The following is a 20,692-nucleotide window of genomic DNA, read 5'->3' as shown; positions in this document are numbered from 1 at the left end:
ATTTAAATTATTAACGTTTATATGGTCATTTATAATTACATACTTCCACATTTTTTAAATAAATATATATTTTTTATTTACCATCATTTCCATACAAAATGACAAAATTGTCATTTATCAAGTAAAACAAAACATTGTTTAACCATTTTTTAAGTAGTATTTGACTTTAGATTTACATGTGTGGTAAATTACGACTTCATTGTTATTTATACTTAGCATTTGCGCATGTTTTATTCATAGCTGGTTTCTATCTAATCACTCGATCATCTTTGTATTTCCATCATCCTTCTTATTTAACAAAAGTAATTCTTACCATCTCAAAACACGTCAATCTTTTCACGTAAATGCTAGAAGAAATTAATATATGTCAACTAAATATAAAATTTAAATTAATAATTTACAATAATAAAACATTATAAACTTTAAGAAAAAAAAAAAAAAAAAACCCACTTCACAATTCACTAATTCGCTAATCACATGCCATTCAATCACTAATTCAATTTTGTGTGTTTAAAAAGCAGTTAAAACGACATACGAAAAAGTAGGCAAGTTGCTGACGTGTAATATTTCTAAAGCTTTAACTACCTTTACAAAGACAAAGTCAAAGTGAACACCACCAAACATATAAGAAACAGCCAGGGTTGACCACCCTTGACCGCCGTGCTTTTCCCTCCTTTAGTTGTGACCGGAGCAACCTCCGCCTCCGGGATATTACATGCTCCAAATGTCATATTTGGCTGCACAATAATTAAATTTTTTAAGTTATTTAAATTTAAAAAAAAAATTAAAAATAAAGTTTGAAAGTGATTAGTGATTACCCTGCATGCTGAAATACTGTTACAACCACAAACTAACTGCCCGTTAGCCATATCTACTGCCGCAGGTGCACCCCCGCCATTGCTCCTCTGAAAAAAAATTTACATTTTTTTTATCACATGTGTCATGTATATTTAAAAGAATTACAAAAATGGTCCCTATGCATTCTGGTTTTTATTGTGTTTAGTAATAAATTGAGATTTTTTTTTCAATTTTGGTCCTTATTTCAAGGTTCCATGGACCAAAACTCAAAATATGTTTCAGCTTTGGACTAAACATTGTAAAAGTCAGAAAAAGACAGGGACCATTTTTGTATTTTACCCTTCGATTTAAATTTTAAAGTGAGTCACAAAATATGTCATTTTAAAGTGTTTGGTCACAAATTGAAATATTTTTCAATTGTGGTCCTTATTTTATGGTTTTATATCTATTTTTGTCCACATGGCTTTCTGATGCTGGCCCTCTTTTAAGGTTTCAAATCAACTTTAGTACTTTTTTTCAGGGACCAAAACTGATAGGAAACAATAAAATAAGGGTCAAAATGGAAAACATTCCAATCCTAGACTAAACATGGTAAAATTCAGAAAGTAGAGGGACCATTTTTATAATTGAACCTTGAATTAAAAATAATTTACAGAAATGGTCATTCTTATCATGTTTAGTCTAAAAGTTGAAATATTTTGCAAATTTGGTACTCATTTCAAGGTTTCTATTTGATTTTGGTTCTTGTTTTAAGTTTTCATGTCAATTTAGTCCTTATTTCAAAGTTTCTAGTTACAAAAATTAATATAAAACCTTGAAATAAAGGACTAAACACAGTAAATCTCAAAAAGCACAAGAACCATGTTTTACAATTTACTCTAGATAAAAAGTAAAAATACAAAAACGGTCCCTATGCTTTCTGAATTTACCCTGTTTACTCCAAAAGTGATTTTTTTTTCAACTTTGATCCCTACTTTTAGGTTTTGTATCAATTTTGGTCCTTCTTTTAGGACAAAACCCATGTGAAACCTCGAAACAAGGACCAAATCTAAAAATAAAACCAACTTTAGACTAAACACAGTTAAAATAAAAAAGAACGGGGGCACTTTTGTAATTTACTCTTTTAAGATTAAAGTGTGTTTGGCACACTATCTAATAAGCTAAGCTGTAATAACGTTTGCAAAAACTAGATGGAAAATGTAAAATCACATAAAAGGACATTCAGCTATATAACTAAAACCAACATTATAAGGGTATATTTGGAAAATATTGAGAATACCTTGTAGAAGTCAACAGCAATGAAATTAGGCCACCTTTTATGGTCTAGATCATGGCATGTGTTCATCATGTTTATTAATGGGGCTGAATTTTCTTTGCAAGCTTGGGTAAAATCGGGTGTATCAGGAAAATAGTTCATTAAAACGAGTGACCTTGATGTAGTGTTCATGGTAGGGGATTCTGCTCGATTAGGGCATAAACCACTTTTCATCCCATCTGTTCCATCTGCAATTTCAAAGTCCATTAACTGAGGGGTAAAATGGTCATTTACTTTCATCGAGTTCAAAAACATGACACAATCTTTGTTTATACATAGTACACCACTTTATTTTCTATCCCGTTGTATACATATTACATAAGGTTTGTTTTGTATCCTTTATAGAATGAATAAACCGTCTGAATAAGACTAAATGACCATTTTACCCTTACATTTAAAAAAAAACAAAGTTCATAATACTTTATCAATTTTCACAAGAGTTAAGTTGGTGTCTGAATATATGAAGTCAGGATGAACAAAGGATGTTTCTTTGGACCAAATGAATGAGAGGAAATGACCGTTTTACCCTTCTATGATTCTAAAACAAATAGGAAATGGAGATGTTTTAAACTCACATTGGTTCTCAACCATGTATTTCCATTGATATGCAATTCCTTCTGTACGTTCTTTAGAAGATTTGGAAGTGAAAACCACTAAACGGAAATTTTGTTTGACCATAAAGTCAACTGCGGGCCAATCACCACCATTGCTAGGCATTCGAGCTACAGGAAACCAGAATTTTCTCAAACCAGCATTGTTGAAGACATCAGTTAGACCATTTTGAGAGGTTACATAATCTTCAATGATTATAGTCACAATTTCAGTAGGATTCTTTTCCAAGAACTCTCGAATCTCTTTCAGAACGTTAATGGCAGGTTGCTGATGATATACAATAATACAAAAGGTCACTTATTTAAGTTAAATTGTTTTTGACATGTTAGAAATTAGGTAAGTTGTTAAATAAATACTTACAAAAGCTGTGTAATTGAAGCATTTTCCACCAAAGGAATGACATAACCAAATGTCATTCTCAAAGTCATACATATCAAGCATCAACCCTCTCACACCATTCTGTAAAGAAAGTAAGTAGATAATTATTAAAGGGCTTTTTATTTTTTAACAGGTTTGTTAAAAAAAATAATGTATTATGTCATTCTTTAATTAAGTCAAACATAAAACTGACTTCATTTTCCAATAGGGAAACCATATTATAATGATTAATGAGCACTATGTTTTATTTGAGATTATTTAACTACTTTACCCATGTTAGTCTCCATGAGGGTTAGCACAACTGCATAATTATTAAACAAAGACAAGCATGAGAGATTATGTTATTATTATATGCACTCTATCTAAACCTTTGAAGGCATATATACCTTCCTTCATTATACTTCCATGTGGTTGGTAGGTTACATACTATAATCAATGAGAAAGGAAACACTTTTTTGGGTTTAAATTGTTCATACCCCACATCACCTAACTATATCGGTTATATCTGTGAATATGATAAATGATTCGTTTGTAAGCCCTAAATTGATATTGAATCAATTAAGAACCGTACAAAAAATACATGATAGTCATAAAAGATCGTTAAATCCCTAAACAATATAACTTAAACAAGCTTAAAATCAAATTACTCAAACAACAAAGCTTTATTTCTGCCTAGAATTACTACCATCAGTTGAAGAGAAAAGAGAGAGAAGCTTACATCGAGCTGAGAACTAACAGAATCCTGCTGATTCGTCGGAGCTAGAACAACAGAGCCTGTAACTGACGTTTCTCCCAATCTAGCAAAGGAATTGTGCGTCGTTAACCATGAGTATCGATTGAATGGCAATCCTTTCGCCTGTAATCACACTTAATCACATCAAACAAACACACATTCACAATGATTTTCACACACATAACATACTAATATATACCTTAGAAAAAGGACTGAGAGGCTGAACGCGAGTACACCGAGGACGAACATTTCCGTCAGCGACGCAAGCCTCACAATGTAACCCTGAGTCACAGTTTTGATTATTTACGCAGGTTTGTCCTTCCTGATAGATTATCCAAAGATCAAATCAGTTCAACTTAATTAGCCATAAACAATACCTTCCAAAACATTCACCAATTCGAAAATCGACCTTGAGTGCTGCAGCGTAGGTGATCACGAAAACTGCGACGAAGAAAGTTGCGAATAACAACACATTGCATCCAAATTTGATTCTCTGCAAAATTCAAGTAGCATCTTTAGCTTGTTGTTGATGAAACCAAAAATACATACATGACAGTTATAGAGAAACAAAATCCTTGCCTCCATTGATGATCTGAGAGAGAAATTTGAGGTGATATACGTACAAATGTGTCAATATATTTGGGATGAAAGAATTTATCCAATTTATCGGTTTGCTTGAATGTCGGTTTAGTTGGTAAAGATGAACAGTGTATATTCAAATGGCGTGCACTCTGCACTCTGACGCCCTGCCATTGTTATTGTACGTCGTTTTTAACTTTTTATGCTGTTACTTTTATCTACAAAACTATGAATTTTTAATTAATGACCTCTAAAAAAACTAAATAATTAAGGATTACAAATTTACAAAAACAACATGATTTTTAATTCAATTTAAAATGTAGATATTAGCAAAAATTAGGAGTTACACATATTTCTCTATATTAATATCTTTACTACTGAACGTTAAATTGAACGTTAAATTGAAATTAGGCCATTTATATTTAGGATTACGAATATATTCTATTTTATTTTTAGTTTTTTATATCTTTAAGAAATTAAACACATTTTAAATAATCCATCTTACGTGTAATCATGATAGTTATGTCATATATCAACAAACGATTCTAGCGTAAGAACTTAAAATTTAGAGCATTTAGCCGTTTTTAACTTTTACCTTTTTAACAAAAATTCGATATAAACAAAAAAAAATGTTTGAAAATATTAGCGTTTAACTTTTAACTTTATACAAAAAAATTTAAAGCTAAAAGCTATTTCATATAGCATTAAAAAAAATTAAAAAAAAACCATTTTTAACTTGCGTGTAATCTTGATAGCAATGTTTTATATCAACAAACGACTGTATAAAAAAAAGCCATTGCATAAGAACTTTAAATTTAGAGCATTTAGTCATTTTTAACTTTTATCTTTTTAACAAAAATTCGATATAAACAAAAAATATACATGTTTGAGAGTATCAGCTTTTAACATTTAACTTCATAAAAAAAAACTCTAAAACTAAAAGCTATTTTATGAAACGTTAAATAAAAAACTATTGAACTTTTAGAATCAATTTTCATAAATGTCCTTAAAAATATATTTATATATTTATATTTTTTATACGATTGTCATTTTATATAATTTTACATAGACAAAAATAAAAAAAATGGTTATCACGGTATGCATTTTTTCAGGAAAGATTTTCAAACCATTAAACTTTTGGATTGGTGGTTATTTTTCAACAAGTTTCTTTGCGTTTTTACTCTCTCCTCAAATTGAAAAGACTATAATACCCTTCTTCTTTTTTTCATAATTTTTTACATTTAATAAATATTAAAAATAAATAGGTCCGCCTCTCTCTCTCTCGCTCCGGTAAAGAAAAAGTAAACAAAAAACCCCACACACAACCCTTCTCTCTCTCTCTAACACACACTCAAGAAAAAAAACACACACACACACAACCTACAGATGTTATCTGATCATGGTGGTTGTGGTGGTGATGATGTTCATAATCTAAACACAAGTCACCAATCTTAGAAGGGTTTCAGGAAGATCCACCACATTGTCATCATCTTCTTCCTCTTCCAACCACTCGTCATTTTCGGCTCCTTTATCGGTAACATCCAAAATTCAGCTCCTCGTGGAAAAAGTGATGGGTTTTGAGCATTCTAACACTTCCTAAGTGTACATGCAACCCTAATAACCTTGGATCTATGTTTGTCTAATTATCATGTAAAGTTGAATTCCAAGGTTATATTCCTATCTAGCATACATGGGGAACAAACTTGCATGAAAGATAGAATAACTTACCTTGTTGTTGCTTATGATCCTTGAAACCTTGTGAGCCTAGCACCCCAAGTGTGATGCCTCAAATGCTTCACACAACACCAAATGCTTTTGGAATGACTTTAGAGAGAATACACACTTCTAAAATCGGCCTAACCCTCTTGTTTCTTATGTGTAGCCGATTTTGGTGGAGAATGAGTTTCTTATATAGTGTTGACACATCTAGGGTTACACCATGTAAACCCTAATGTGTCATGACTCTTCATCTCCATGACCCATGGGTTTGTAACTCCCATGGAGTATCCATGGAGCATCCTATGGGTGGAACCCAACTTGATAATCCATGGAGCCTCTTAGCCCACTATATAAGATATGGAAGATGTACATAATCTACCCATATATTTAATTAGTTATCTTTGGATCACTTAATTAATTCTAAATTAATTCTTGATCAAACTAATTAAATAATATTATTAATATATTAGAACTTATAATATATTAATAAACCATAAGTGTTATTTCTCTCATTTTAGTTTATCCAATTGCATGGTGCCATGCAACCCAAATGGACCATGTCGGGTCGGGTCAAGTACATACCAGAAATAGTTATGGACTTAGACACCTTATCCAACAGTCTCCCACTTGGATAAGTCTAATAACTATAACTGCAATACTTCAGGAACCGATCGACAATCGTAGCTCTTTCAAGGTCTCTCGGAACTGAGAAGATGATGATACGCCATTTAAGATAAGTGATCATATAATCCTCTGTTCTAGATATCAGCCGGACAAATACATGGAACAATGTCTTACTTATTGTCCAGCAGTTTGTTTCCCGATTTCCTATTTGTTTGACAAAGAACTTAATTGAACACATCAACTTAGTTCTGACCGGGCCCGGTACATAGGTCAAAACAAAATCATCGAGGGGCCCAGATATCAGCTTCTAATCCAAGAAGGAACAGATAAACTTCGACTCATATGTTTGTTCTACCACTCATTGAATTATACACAAAAGCACGTTTTATAACATCGAGTTACCAATGCGTTAACGTACAATCAATGCATAACCAACTCATAAGTAACAAATCATATCTCTAGGTTTGAAGACTTATATGATATTACCGTCTCACGATCACTCGAGATAAATTCCATGAAGTGATTCCAGTGAGCGTGGGTTGAGTCCAATGCTCAGAACTTATGAGCACTCATGAGTGTTGTAGCCATGTCCAACAACTTAGACCTCTGCAACCAATCATGACAGTCTTGATTCATACCTACTTTCGACATATGACCGACTGTGGAGGTTCGAATAATATGATATACCAAACATAATTATTCTGGAAGTCAAAACATGCAAAAGAAATATAGTAAACGATCGACAAGAGATAGCAACACTTTACTCATAAACAAAACACCTTTTATTCATCATCTAATGTCAATTACATTTTACAAATTTCAAGGTTATCTAACTACTAAATCTAATATCATCCTTCAGCCCTATGCTCCGAGCATGCTGGAGATGCTTAACCCGAGTCAGTCCCTTCGTGAGGGGATCTGCTGGATTCTCATCCGATGATACCCTCTTTGCCACGAGGAGTCCTTCTTCTATTCGATGTCTGATGAAATGGTATTTTCTGTCGATGTGTCTGGATCTCCCGTGATCCCTTGGTACCTTGGCTAAGGCAATTGCACTTTCACTATCACAGAAAATTTCCATTGGCTCTTTAATAGCTGGTACAACTCCAAGGTCTCCAATGAAGTTCTTCAGCCATATCGCCTCCTTTGCTGCCTCGCTAGCTGCTATATACTCTGATTCGCAAGTTGAATCAGCCACTGTCTCTTGCTTGGAACTCTTCCAAGAAATTGCTCCTCCATTTAAGGTAAAGACCCAGCCTGACTGAGAGCGGAAATTATCCCTATCAGTCTGAAAGCTAGCATCACTATACCCTACAACTCTCAAGTCTTCACTCCCACCGAGGGTAAGGACCCAGTCCTTAGTCCTCCGTAGGTACTTGAGGATATTCTTTACCGCAGTCCAGTGTGCCTTGCCAGGGTTCCCCTGATACCTGCTAACCATGCTCAAAGCAAAGGCTACATCAGGTCGAGTACACGTCATAGCATACATGATCGATCCTACAGCCGAAGCATAAGGTATTCGACTCATTTCTGCTATCTCAGCCTCAGTACTAGGGCTTTGTGTCTTACTCAATCTGGCATTACTCTGGATGGGTAACTCTCCTTTCTTGGAGTCCTGCATGCCGAATCTCTTCAACACCTTATCCAAGTAAGTACTCTGACTAAGTCCAATTAGTCTTTTACTCCGGTCTCTCAAGATCCTTATCCCTAGAATATAGGCAGCTTCTCCTAGGTCCTTCATAGAGAAACACTTCCCAAGCCAGGACTTAACTTCCTGCAGAGTTGGGATGTCATTTCCTATGAGTAGTATGTCATCCACATACAATACCAAAAAGCTAACTATACTCCCACTAGCCTTGACATATACACAAGATTCATCTTCACTCCTAGAAAAGCCAAATTCCTTGACTTTCTCATCAAAGCAAAGATTCCATCTGCGAGGTGCTTGCTTTAACCCATAAATGGATTTCTCAAGCTTACACACTCTATTAGGGTACTCTGTGTTGACAAAACCCTCTGGCTGACTCATGTAAACATCCTCAGCCAACTTTCCATTAAGGAAAGCGGTTTTGACATCCATTTGCCATATTTCATAGTCATGGAATGCGGCTATGGCTAACAGAACCCTAATAGACTTAATCTTGGCCACTGGAGAAAAGGTCTCATCATAATCAACTCCCGGAGTTTGTGAGAAACCCTTTGCAACCAGTCGTGCCTTATAAGTGTGTACATTACCATCCATGTCGGTCTTCTTCTTGAAGATCCATTTGCACCCTACAGTCTTACGACCTGGTACATTCTCAACCAAGTTCCAAACTTGATTGTCATACATGGACTGTATCTCGCTGTCCATTGCCTCTTTCCACTTGGCTGACTCAGGGCCTGCCATGGCTTCCGCGTAACTGTTAGGTTCATCCAGACCTATAAGTGTCTCATCACTGATAAGTGTATCACCTTCCGCAGTAATATGGAATCCATAGTAATGCTCAGGTGCATTCCTAACCCTTGTGGAACGCCTCAGAGGTACAGACTTGTCAATTGGCTCAACAGAAGTTTCCTCCTCAAGTTGAGTGCTAGGGTTTGAAGTTCCTTCACCACTTGACTCTTGAATTTCTTCAAGGTCAACTTGCCTCCCACTGTCTCCTTGGCTTATGAACTCTCTCTCTCGAAAGAAAGCCCTCCTAGCTACAAAGACCACATTCTCACTAGGTCTGTAGAAGAGGTAACCAAAGGATTTCTGTGGGTAGCCGATGAAAATACACCTCTCACTTCGAGGTTCGAGCTTATCATGAGTCTCGCGTCTCACGAAAGCCTCGCAACCCCAAATCTTAATGTGGTCTAGTTTGGGTACTTTACCAGTCCACATCTCATGAGGAGTTTTGGCAACTTTCTTTGTGGGAACTAGATTAAGGATATGGGCGGCAGTCTCTAAGGCATACCCCAAAAATGAGATTGGTAGTGAAGCTCGACTCATCATGGAACGAACCATATCCAACAAGGTTCGATTACGCCTCTCAGCTACACCATTCAACTGCGGTGTCCTGGGAGGTGTCAATTGTGAGACAATCCCACATTCCTTAAGATAGTCGAGGAACTCTGAACTAAGATACTCACCACCTCGATCGGATCGAAGCATCTTAATGTTCCTGCCCAATTGATTCTCGACTTCCTGTTTAAACTCTTTAAACCTCTCAAAAGTCTCTGACTTATGCTTGATTAAGTAGACATATCCATATCTACTGTAATCATCAGTAAAAGTCAAATAATAACGATTAGCATCCCTTGTGGCATGTTTTAAGGGCCCACACACATATATGTGTATAAGATCCAACAAACCTTCACCCCTCTCACAAGAACCTGTGAAGGGTGACTTTGTCATTTTTCCAAGTAAGCATGATTCGCAACTATCATCTGACTTTAGGTCAAATGACTCCAATACTCCATCCTTTTGGAGTTGGCCTATGCGTTTCTTGCTTATATGTCCAAGACGACAATGCCATAATGATGCTTTATCCAAGTTATTATCATTAACAGAATCAATACACAATACATTATTTCCTAAGTTATCAACCACAGATACAGTTTCATACACACCATCACAAGGTAATGCTTTAAAATAAAGAACATTATTAAAGAAAGCATTAACCGAACCAACTTCATTATCAAATGAAAAGGTGAAACCTTGTTTATACAATGCATGAAAGGGAATAATATTTCTTGCCATTTCTGGCGAATAACAACATTTATTCAAATCTAAACTAAACCCACTACTTAGCGATAAAGTATAAACTCCAATCTTGGTGACAGGTAAAGCTTTCCTATTCCCCATGATTAAGTTTATTCTTCCATGCTCCACATTCTCACTTCTTCTTAGTCCCTGCAAATCAGAACATATATGAATACCACAACCGGTATCAAGGACCCAAGAGTTAGAATGGGGTGAGTTATTAGATAAGATAGTGTAAATACCTGCATGGTTGGGTTTAACTTTCCCATCCTTCACATCTTGCTGGTACTTTGGGCAGTTCCACTTCCAATGTGACTTTTCATGGCAATAGAAGCATTCAGCCTCTTTAGGGTCAGAAGAAGGAGTGACAAAACCTTTCTTGGTTCCACTTGAAGAAGAGCCATCAAGGGTCCTAGCCTTGGTACCCTTCGAAGAGCTCTTCCTCTTCTTCCCTCTACCTTTCCCGATTGCCAAAACCGGGGCGGAGTTTGGAGTAGGAGTGTTAACAACCGACTTACCCTTAAGACCTGTTTCTGCGGTCTTGAGGAGTCCCTGAAGTTTGCTGAGTGTGACCTCTTCCTTATTCATGTGATATGTCATGTGGAATTGATCATAGCACGATGGTAAGGAGTGAAAAATGATATCTATTGCAAGCTCCTCAGGGAAGTTCACATTAAGCTTCAGCAACCGATCCACATACCTTTGCATTTTCTGCATGTGGCTCATGACGGATTCCCTGTCCTTCATCATGGTTGTTATGATAGAGCATATGATTTCATACCTCTCTTGTCATGCACTTTGATGGTATCTTTCCATCAGATCTTGGTGCATTTCAAAAGGGTAGAAGTCCTCATAGGACTTTTGGAGTTCCGCTGTCATGGTGGCCAACATGATGCATGCCACTTTTGTAGCATCCCTTTCATGTGCCCGGAAGTCAGCGATCTCCTGGGGAGTTGCAGTGGTCTCATCAATCTCCTTAAGCTCCTTGTCAAGGACATATTCTTTGTCCTCGTAGCGGGTAATCATCCTGATGTTTCTGATCCATTCATTGAAGTTGGATCCATCAAAAGTGACTTTCCCACACAAGTTCATAAGGGTAAAGGAGCCATTAGGATTAGAGCCAGAAGCAGCATTGTTTGAAGACATCTGAAAGAAGAGAACAAGATTAGTTTAGATATTAAGAGAGTCCTTAATAAAACACCCAAATGTAATATTAAGGCTAGGATCCAATCACAATATATTATAACTTAGAAGATGTATGCCGTAATCCAAGCTATAACATATTTGAAAGGTAGGTGAATGACGATTCACCAATTTCCACCATGAAAAACGAAATATAAATATTAGGTTTTTAATTGGTTCTTAGAAATTCCTAGATTCTTTTGAGATTCAATGAACTTTTCAAAGGCATGTTTCAATCTCGAGTGTGCCCTCCAAGTTTTGTGACTGGGATACCGAGGATCACAAAACGAGGTGTGAAGTAACCATGCAAATCACTTGGTACCCTCAAGGTTTATCACTCAATCGATGTGCCGGTAAACCACACACGCTCCACCGATGCTATGGTAAACCTTAAGTCACCCTTTACCTACCTTGTTAACTCCAAGTTAGTGTGCCGGTTAACCACACACGCTCCACCAACGACTTAAACAAAGTGTAAAGTGTAATTTCATGGATTAGCACCTTATTCACATTTTCCTAAAGTAATTAAGATTGGGAATTTAATAAAAGCATTTAGTTACTTTATAATATTCATCATACTTTTAATGAGAATTTATAAGTCCTTGACTTACCTGTTCGGCTAACGACCCTCCACCGATCAAGGAAGCGGTGGGTGAGAGTGGACACCCATTAAGTTGCCATTTTATAGGCAACAACCTTATACCCCCCTTATAGACCGGCTTTGTGAATGAGGCGTACTAGCGGTAAGACGACTTGACGTTATACATATATATATTAGTAACTTATAATATTATAAAGTATAAGGGTTGAATTTTAACTTTTAAAATTCTAAGGGTTGGAACTAAAGTTTTAATCAAGACTTTACATGTTCCAAAACTTGAGGGCAAGTTTTGTAAACTTCCAAAACTTTTCATTTCTTATAACTTATGAATTAATTGAGTAATAAAAATGAAGACTCTTCATTTTTATAACTCTTGTGTTCTTTTAATGGCTTTAATAAAAGTGAGACTTTTGGTTTTCCATAACTTGAGGACAAGTTATGGACTCCATGAAAACACATTATGATCATGAATTAAACTACCATGAAGGTTACAAACAATTCCTATGATCATCTAATCTTCATAAGTTCAAGAACATGAATATGAACACTTTCAAGAATCAAAAATTACACTTAAAAAAAACTTGTAATTTTAATAATTGCCATTGTAAATGGATTAGCATAAACATTACACCATCTAAAACAAGCTTTAAAACATCAAAACAATTTAGGGTAATGTTTCTAGTCCATTTCCAGCAACAAATGTGCAAACTTTCATACGAGCCGAAAACAGAAAAACGATTTTTTTTTCAAGCTGTTTGCACACAAAAAAAAAACAACAACAAACGAACCATGCTCTGATACCACTGATGGGTTTTGAGCATTCTAACACTTCCTAAGTGTACATGCAACCCTAATAACCTTGGATCTATGTTTGTCTAATTATCATGCAAAGTTGAATTCCAAGGTTATATTCCTATCTAGCATACATGGGGAACAAACTTGCATGAAAGATAGAATAACTTACCTTGTTGTTGCTTATGATCCTTGAAACCTTGTGAGCCTAGCACCCCAAGTGTGATGCCTCAAATGCTTCACACAACACCAAATGCTTTTGGAATGACTTTAGAGAGAATACACACTTCTAAAATCGGCCTAGCCCTCTTGTTTCTTATGTGTAGCCGATTTTGGTGGAGAATGGGTTTCTTATATAGTGTTGACACATCTAGGGTTACACCATGTAAACCGTAATGTGTCATGACTCTTCATTTCCATGACCCATGGGTTTGTAACTCCCATGGAGCATCCTATGGGTGGAACCCAACTTGATAATCCATGGAGCCTCTTAGCCCACTATATAAGATATGGAAGATTTACATAATCTACCCATATATTTAATTAGTTATCTTTGGATCACTTAATTAATTCTAAATTAATTCTTGATCAAACTAATTAAATAATATTATTAATATATTAGAACTTATAATATATTAATAAACCATAAGTGTTATTTCTCTCATTTTAGTTTATCCAATTGCATGGTGCCATGCAACCCAAATGGACCATGCCGGGTCGGGTCAAGTACATACCAGAAATAGTTATGGACTTAGACACCTTATCCAACAAGAAGAAGATCCCTTTGGTGCATTATTTCAGCAAGCAAGCAAGCCTCTTCCTCATCACCTCGTGTTGTTTATGGACCCTTGTAAGTCCTCAAGTTCTTACCTTTCTCATTTAAGCATGTTAGATCTAAGTGTTTACTCACTCTTCTGTATGTTTGGATTGAGTTGAATGCATGGAATCCATAAAGTTAGAAACTTTATGGATCATAGAGGTCCTTTGATGAACATAAGTCTTAGATATGAAGTTTGGGTGGTGTATTGGACTCCATGCATGAGCTTTTGGTGCTATTTATCCATTTTGACCTAAGTTTGTGCTTTATACATGCAGTGGACATGCATGACTGAAAAGCATCCATCTTTGTGATGTATTAGGCCTTATGAAGCGCTCTAGAAAGTGGGAGAGGATGGCTTAATAGATTGAGAGTTGAATCTGTTAAGCTGTGGGAGCCCAGTTCCCACGACATGGCATTTTAGTCGCCACGACGTGTCGACTGGGGTTGCCTAACTGTTTTGTCTTGGAGTGCCCACGACGTGGAGACATGTTTTAGGATGTAGACTGAGAATGTACCTTTTTATTGTTGTTAGGTGTCTCATAGTAATGGTCTACACAGTGTGAGAGCTATTGTGGTTAGTTGATATCTGTGAGGTAAGTCTTCTGAATGTATTACTATTACCTATGTCATAGTGTGCATGTTAGACTAACTGAGTCTTACTTGTTATTGTTGTTATACGTGACGTGGAGTTGCTGATAACTCCAGGGAATGTTGTTAGCATATTGGCACTACTAATAGTCCCTAGGGTTGCTGTTAGCCCATAAGACGTGTTGTTAGCCCATCGGACGTGCTGCTAGTCCACCGAGCGTATTATTAACACATCTGGATTGCTGATAATCCCTAGGGTTGCTGATAACCTATAATTGTTTATTTATGATATATTGTATGTGATATTTTGGGGAACTCACCAAGCTTCGTACCTACAGATGTGGATTAAATGTGTTTCAGATACGTCAGATGATCTCGGGAAGGCGAAGACTTGATTATGCACATCCACCTGCAGTTTTGTGATTTCACATATTTTGATAGTTTGATATTTTGGGATAACTGTATTTGATACTTATGATTTTATTGACTTGGGTTTTATGAAAAGAATGCTTTATCTAAATTAAAAATGAAAAAATTTGTTATGAAAAATGAGACGTTACATTATCCGTGAACCAAATTAGAAGGTCAAATGTGTTGGATTAATGTCTAAGTTCATAACTATATTTGATATGTACTTGACCCGACCCGGCATGGTCCATTTGGGTTGCACTTCACCGGCACAATTTATATGGATAGTCTTTTGAGAATAGTATATTTATGATTTATATTAATATATTATAAGTTCTGATATATTAATATGGAATCATATTATTTAATTAGTATTGATCAAGAATTAATTTAGAATTAATTAAGTGATCAAAAAGAACTAATTAAATATGGACTCTTATATATATAGAATGGGCCAAGTTCATTTAGGTTGGGCTAAGCTTTCATGGATGGTCCATGGAGCTTTTAACCCATGGATCCTATGTAAATGAAAGGTCATGGGTATTAGGGTTTACATGGATGTAACCCTAATCCTCCATAATATATAAAGGGGTCCTTGGCTCACAAAATTGGCACAAGTGTGTGAAAATAAGAGTGGGCCGATTTTAGTGTGCATACATATTCTCTCAAGTTCTTCCAAGGTGTTTTGGTGATTTGTGATTTCATTTGAGGCTTCCACACTATTGGGGCTAAGCTCTTAAAGCTTGAAGACATCAAGCTACATCAAAAGGTATGTCATCTAACTAGAACTTTGTAGTATAGGTGCTTCATAATATGCTAGTTAGGATGAAACCTTGGAATAGTTAATATTTGCATGTATAATAGAGAAAACATAGATCCAAGGTTTATAGGGTTGCATGTACACCATAGGAGTGTTAGAATGTTCAAAACCCAGAAGTGGTATCAGAGCCATGGGTTGTTTTCTGTTATATTGATGCAAATGTTTTATTTTCAAGTTGAAAAAAAAAGGAAAAAAAACATGACGTTTGTCAAATTTTAAGATAATTACTTGTTTTGTGAAAAACGAATTATTTGTAAAATTTGAATCATTTGTTATATGAGTTGAATTAGGTCAAATTTAGTAAAAGATAAAATGATATGATTATTTTATTAGTTTTAAAAGTTTGATCTAAATGTTTTAAGGAGTTACATATTTTGTCATAAAATTTTGGAGCTCAAAAGTTTTTTTTAAAGTTGTGATCTTAAGGGTTTTTGAAACTTCCATAAGTTATGGATATGAAAGTTTTTTTTTAAAAAAAAAATTTGATTCAAAGTTTTTATGGAGTTACAAAATTTGGTGTTAATGTTTTAAAGAATTCCATAACTTGTTCTTAAGTTATGGAACATGGAAAGTTTCATTATAAAACACTATTAATTCCATAACTTATGGAATCCAAAGGTTTTCAAGAATTACAAAACTTGCCCTCAAGTTTTGGAATTTGAGAAAAGTTTTTTATGAAAAAAAGAATTGAATTCTAAAACTCTTGGGTTCATAACTTAAACAATTAATTAAATGGTTTTAATTTTGAGTTTAATAATTGGAATTATGATGTTTTGTTGAATAGTTCAAATTAACTCTTATGGACTTTATTAATAGTTAATTAAAGCGTTTAATTAAAAGAGTATTATTAAATCCATAAATATATGGTTTGAGTTTAATTAAATTAAAAGTCTAGTTTAATTAATAGATTAAACCACCAAGTATTTTAAATGTCTAAAATACACCCTTATACTATTATAATATTAAAAGTTTAATATATTATATGTATAAGAGCAAGTCGTCTTACCATTAGTAGGTCTCATTCACGAAGCCGGTCTATAAGGGGGGTATAAGGTTACTGCCTATAAAATGGCAGTTTAATGGGTGTCCACTCTCACTCACCGCTTCCTTGACCGGTGGAGGGTCGTTAGCCGAACAGGTAGGACAAGGACTATAATTCTCCCTTCATTAAAAGTATTAATGATAAATACTAAGTAACTAAACCTTTTATTAATTCCCAATCTTAGTTACTTAGTAAAATGTGAATAGGGTGCTAATCCATGAAATTACACTTTGCACTTTGTTTAAACCGTTAGTGGAGCGTGTGTGGTTAACCGACACACTAACCTGGATTTAACAAAGTAGGCAAAGGGTAACTTAATATTTATCATAGTATCGGTGGAGCTCGTGTGGTTAACCGGCACATCGATTGAGGGGTAAATATTAAGGGTACCAAGTATATTTTCATGGTTACTTCACACCTTGTTTTGTGATCCTCGGCATCCCAGTCACAAAACCTGAAGGGCACACTCGAGATTGAAACATGCCGTTGAAAAGTTCAATGAATCTCAAAAGATCTAGGAGTTTCAAATCCAAGTAAAAAACCTAATTAAATACATTTCGTTTATCTTGGTGGAAATTGGTGAATTGTCATTCACCTACCTTCAAATATTTTATAGCTTGGATTACGGCATCCCTCTTCCAAGTTATAAAATAGTTTGTTGGGTCCTAGCCTTAATATATCATATTGGGTGTTATATTAAGGACTTAAATCAACTTTACGTGAATTTCTCCCATTGTTGATGTCTGGTTTAGACAACAATGATCTTCCCAAACCAAACTTTCCTAATGAATATGACTTCCCGAGTTTGGCTCATGGAAGTCATACTTCTCTTCCTCCACCTCCTCCAATTATTCTCCCTAACCCACAAGTTCAAGGTCACTCAAACCCTAATGGCAAGCAAGGTCTATGTGTGATCACATCTTAGAGATAAAGTCACATATTGACAAGCCGGGAGAGTTAGGTGTCAAAGTCTTGAGAAAGTTGGATGTTCAATCACTTTCTAAGTCACATAGTGAGTTCCTTTGGGACTACTATGAAACAGACTATGACATGAACCTTAATGATCATATCTATTTGCTTGGTGCTGCTGAATCAGCAATGATTTGGAACGATAGTAAAGCAAATTTGATTAGAAGATCAACTTCCCAAAAACTTTATGGACAGTGACAATGGTGACACTGGAAATCCAGAAAAAGCATTCTCTTCCCAATGGAAAGGGATTGGCCATAGTCAACCCGGTTGACCAAATGGTAAAGAGAAAGGCTAAGTCTGAGATAGTCTCATTACCAAAGGGTCCATATGTTTATTTTGCCAAAGGAAGGGGCGTTGATTGCAAAGCTGCCAAATTTACCTAAGGATGTTAAAGTCAATAAGTTTGACTCTACATCAGGTAGAGCCCATTATCTAACTCTGTTAAGTTCTATTCTGAGATCCTCATTACATGATGTGACTGGGTCACATGTTGATGTTTTAAGAATCAAAGAATAGAGAGAAATCTTAAAGGAAGTATATGCTGATTCTGATCGCGAAGGTGGATTTCGATCGCATCAGAATTTTGAGCAGTTGCTTAAGAAGTTATGATATATTGCTAAGGAATAGATAACAACAATTTTCCATGTGGATTGTAAGGATAAGTTTTTCCGCAAAGTTTTAAAATAAAAGAAAATTGTTTAATTTTATTTATTTGAAGTATCCTTACAATGGCATTTGTGGAAAATTGTTGCTTATATGATTCCACTGACAGCAATATTGGAAAATGGATTTGATTCTTTCATTTGTGGTAGTGTCTAAATTTACCAAATCAGGAAAGTTCCTCATCACCCAAGTTTCAATTGGACCGAAACTTGGAATCATGCAAGTTGAATAGTATGATGAATGAGAACTTTCAAGCATTGGAAAATCAAGACTAATTACTTGTTCACATGGATGTGTGAGTCAAGTAAAGGACTAAAGGGATCGAGTACACATTCTTGTGCACTGGTCATGTCCACCACAAAGCTCGTTAAGACTATTTGATTTACTAAAGTTTAGTAAATATGGTTATACTTACAAGTTTAAGTATAATTCTGAAACATTGGAAAAGTCTCAATGTATGGCAGAACGAATGGGAAGAATCAAATTAGGCAGAAAGATAAAAGTTTCTCAAATCTGAAAAGATGGGAGAGTACTTTAGTATCATGTTTGTGATCATCTTAATGATTTAGAAATCATATCACAATTAGTCCTCTAAAGGTCATCTTAGTGCATTCTTATGACTAAGAAGAGGAGTCATGAATTGTTGAAATGGTTAGATCAGGAAGATGAGTCATACTTCGTTCCAAAACAATTCTTAGAGTCATACTCCAAGATTATAACTTGAGTGGCATATCTTAAAGAAAGGTTTAAAACACTTGTCAAATGTAAGAGTAAAAGTGTCCTACTCTTGTACATTTGAAATTGGTAAGTTGTGATGTTTTGGATAAAACAAAGACCAACTAAGGCCAATTGTGTGAAGTGGTTGTCTTGATAAAGAATCCGCACTATCTCTTGAATATTTGGCAAGATAGTCTTATATGTCAAGAGGATAGTGGGAGTCTTAAAGATCCTAAAAAGAATTTCAAGAACTAATCAAGAATAAAACCTGAGGTTCTTCACTAGCACACGACTTGAGGTTTATAACCTATCGTGTTGACATATTATGTGCCCATTCCAGTTAAAGTTGGCTTTGCATAGGAGTTCTGAAAGTTCTCAATTGGTTGCATAACAACTTGGAAGCAATGGCAGGCCCTGTACTGCCAGGTGGCAAGAAGTTAAGATTGCATAAGTTCAGTCCATATGAGTTTGGATTTGTCATTATCCTTGTCTTGTGACTATGGTTTTGACGATTCACATGGATAAGAACACATACACCATAAAATCTAAGGGTCATAAGGTTTCTCTCCGATTCATGAAAATGATGGTGAGGAAACACTTCCACCAAGTAGATTTGAAGCAGATGACAAAAGGTCTAAACAATTGAGACTATGATTATGGCATCCCATTTCATAGTTCTGAAATTGTTTAGACACACATGCATGCTATCTAAGGAAAGGTGTATGATTTTGATAAAGTTTTACCAAAGCATCTCGTATCAGAAATCTGAACTTTGGTAAGAAAGTCAATAAAGTATTGATTTCTAGAAGTCCAGCTGATTTCTGAGTACATGTCAAAGCTAGTGGGAGCATAAGTGTTATGCTAATAATCATCATGTTAGTGGGAGCATGATAATTATTGTTAGTGTTGCAAGTTAGCAATGTTAATTATAGAAAACAAAAGTTTCAATTCGTGAGGCTGCAGGGATTGAAAAAGTTGTTTTGCTATAATTAAGGGAGAGGATATACTTCATTTCAGTTCTAAAGGCTTAGATTGAGACCTTGATCATCTTTAGTCAAGAATATATATATATATGAATTTCATGTTGGATTGGTTCAACTTAAGGAAATTCTATATATTGCGTTCTCAAAATTCGATTATGATTACGGCATCCCTCTTCATAGTCAAATTTTGAAAACATGGCAAATAAAAATATTGTAGCAAAAGACTGGTCTAGAATCATGTCTTTATGTAAGACATCATGAATCGTGTACCATTTGCTTTGGGTACAGGATCGATTGCATGTGCTATAATATTTTGTCATTTCTAAATTTTTCCAAATGTCCAGAGGCATTAAGAAGGGAAAAGGTATAGAATTGGATATGACTAAAATGATTAAGCAATTGTCGAGGACAATCTGAGGTTTACCAAAGATTGGTTGCTCAGGGACAGTTGGAAGTATAGTGCTAATTTTGGAAGGACCATATTGACATATTCTGAAAAGAGGCATCTCTTGTTCAGAAGTGATAGTCAAAATGAGAATATGGAGTTGTCTCCATAGGTGGAAGTTATCTGTGTAAGATTAGAAAACTTAATGCAAGAAGCATGTCCAAAGCAATGTAC

At 35.2% G+C, this 20,692-nt stretch overlaps 1 protein-coding gene across 1 annotated transcript; it reads right to left on the bottom strand.

Moving 5' to 3' along the window:
• Positions 1-363: 363 nt before the first annotated feature.
• On the bottom strand, positions 364-4,574 carry LOC145124724 (PI-PLC X domain-containing protein At5g67130-like). The gene is made up of 9 exons (XM_079060173.1): positions 4,416-4,574; positions 4,246-4,329; positions 4,036-4,158; positions 3,822-3,959; positions 3,086-3,184; positions 2,689-2,992; positions 2,078-2,301; positions 819-905; positions 364-737 (listed from the first exon to the last, which is right to left on the bottom strand). Exons 1-9 carry the CDS (start codon positions 4,419-4,421, stop codon positions 588-590), a joined length of 1,215 nt encoding a protein of 404 aa, XP_078916299.1. The 5' UTR covers positions 4,422-4,574; the 3' UTR covers positions 364-587.
• Positions 4,575-20,692: the final 16,118 nt, after the last annotated feature.

The sequence above is a fragment of the Lactuca virosa genome, chromosome 7, assembly GCF_052849685.1.
Source record: "Lactuca virosa cultivar CGN04683 chromosome 7, Lactuca_virosa_CGN04683_v6, whole genome shotgun sequence".
In the NCBI taxonomy this organism is placed as follows: Eukaryota; Viridiplantae; Streptophyta; class Magnoliopsida; order Asterales; family Asteraceae; genus Lactuca; species Lactuca virosa.
This window is presented reverse-complemented; position numbering and strand designations above follow the sequence as displayed.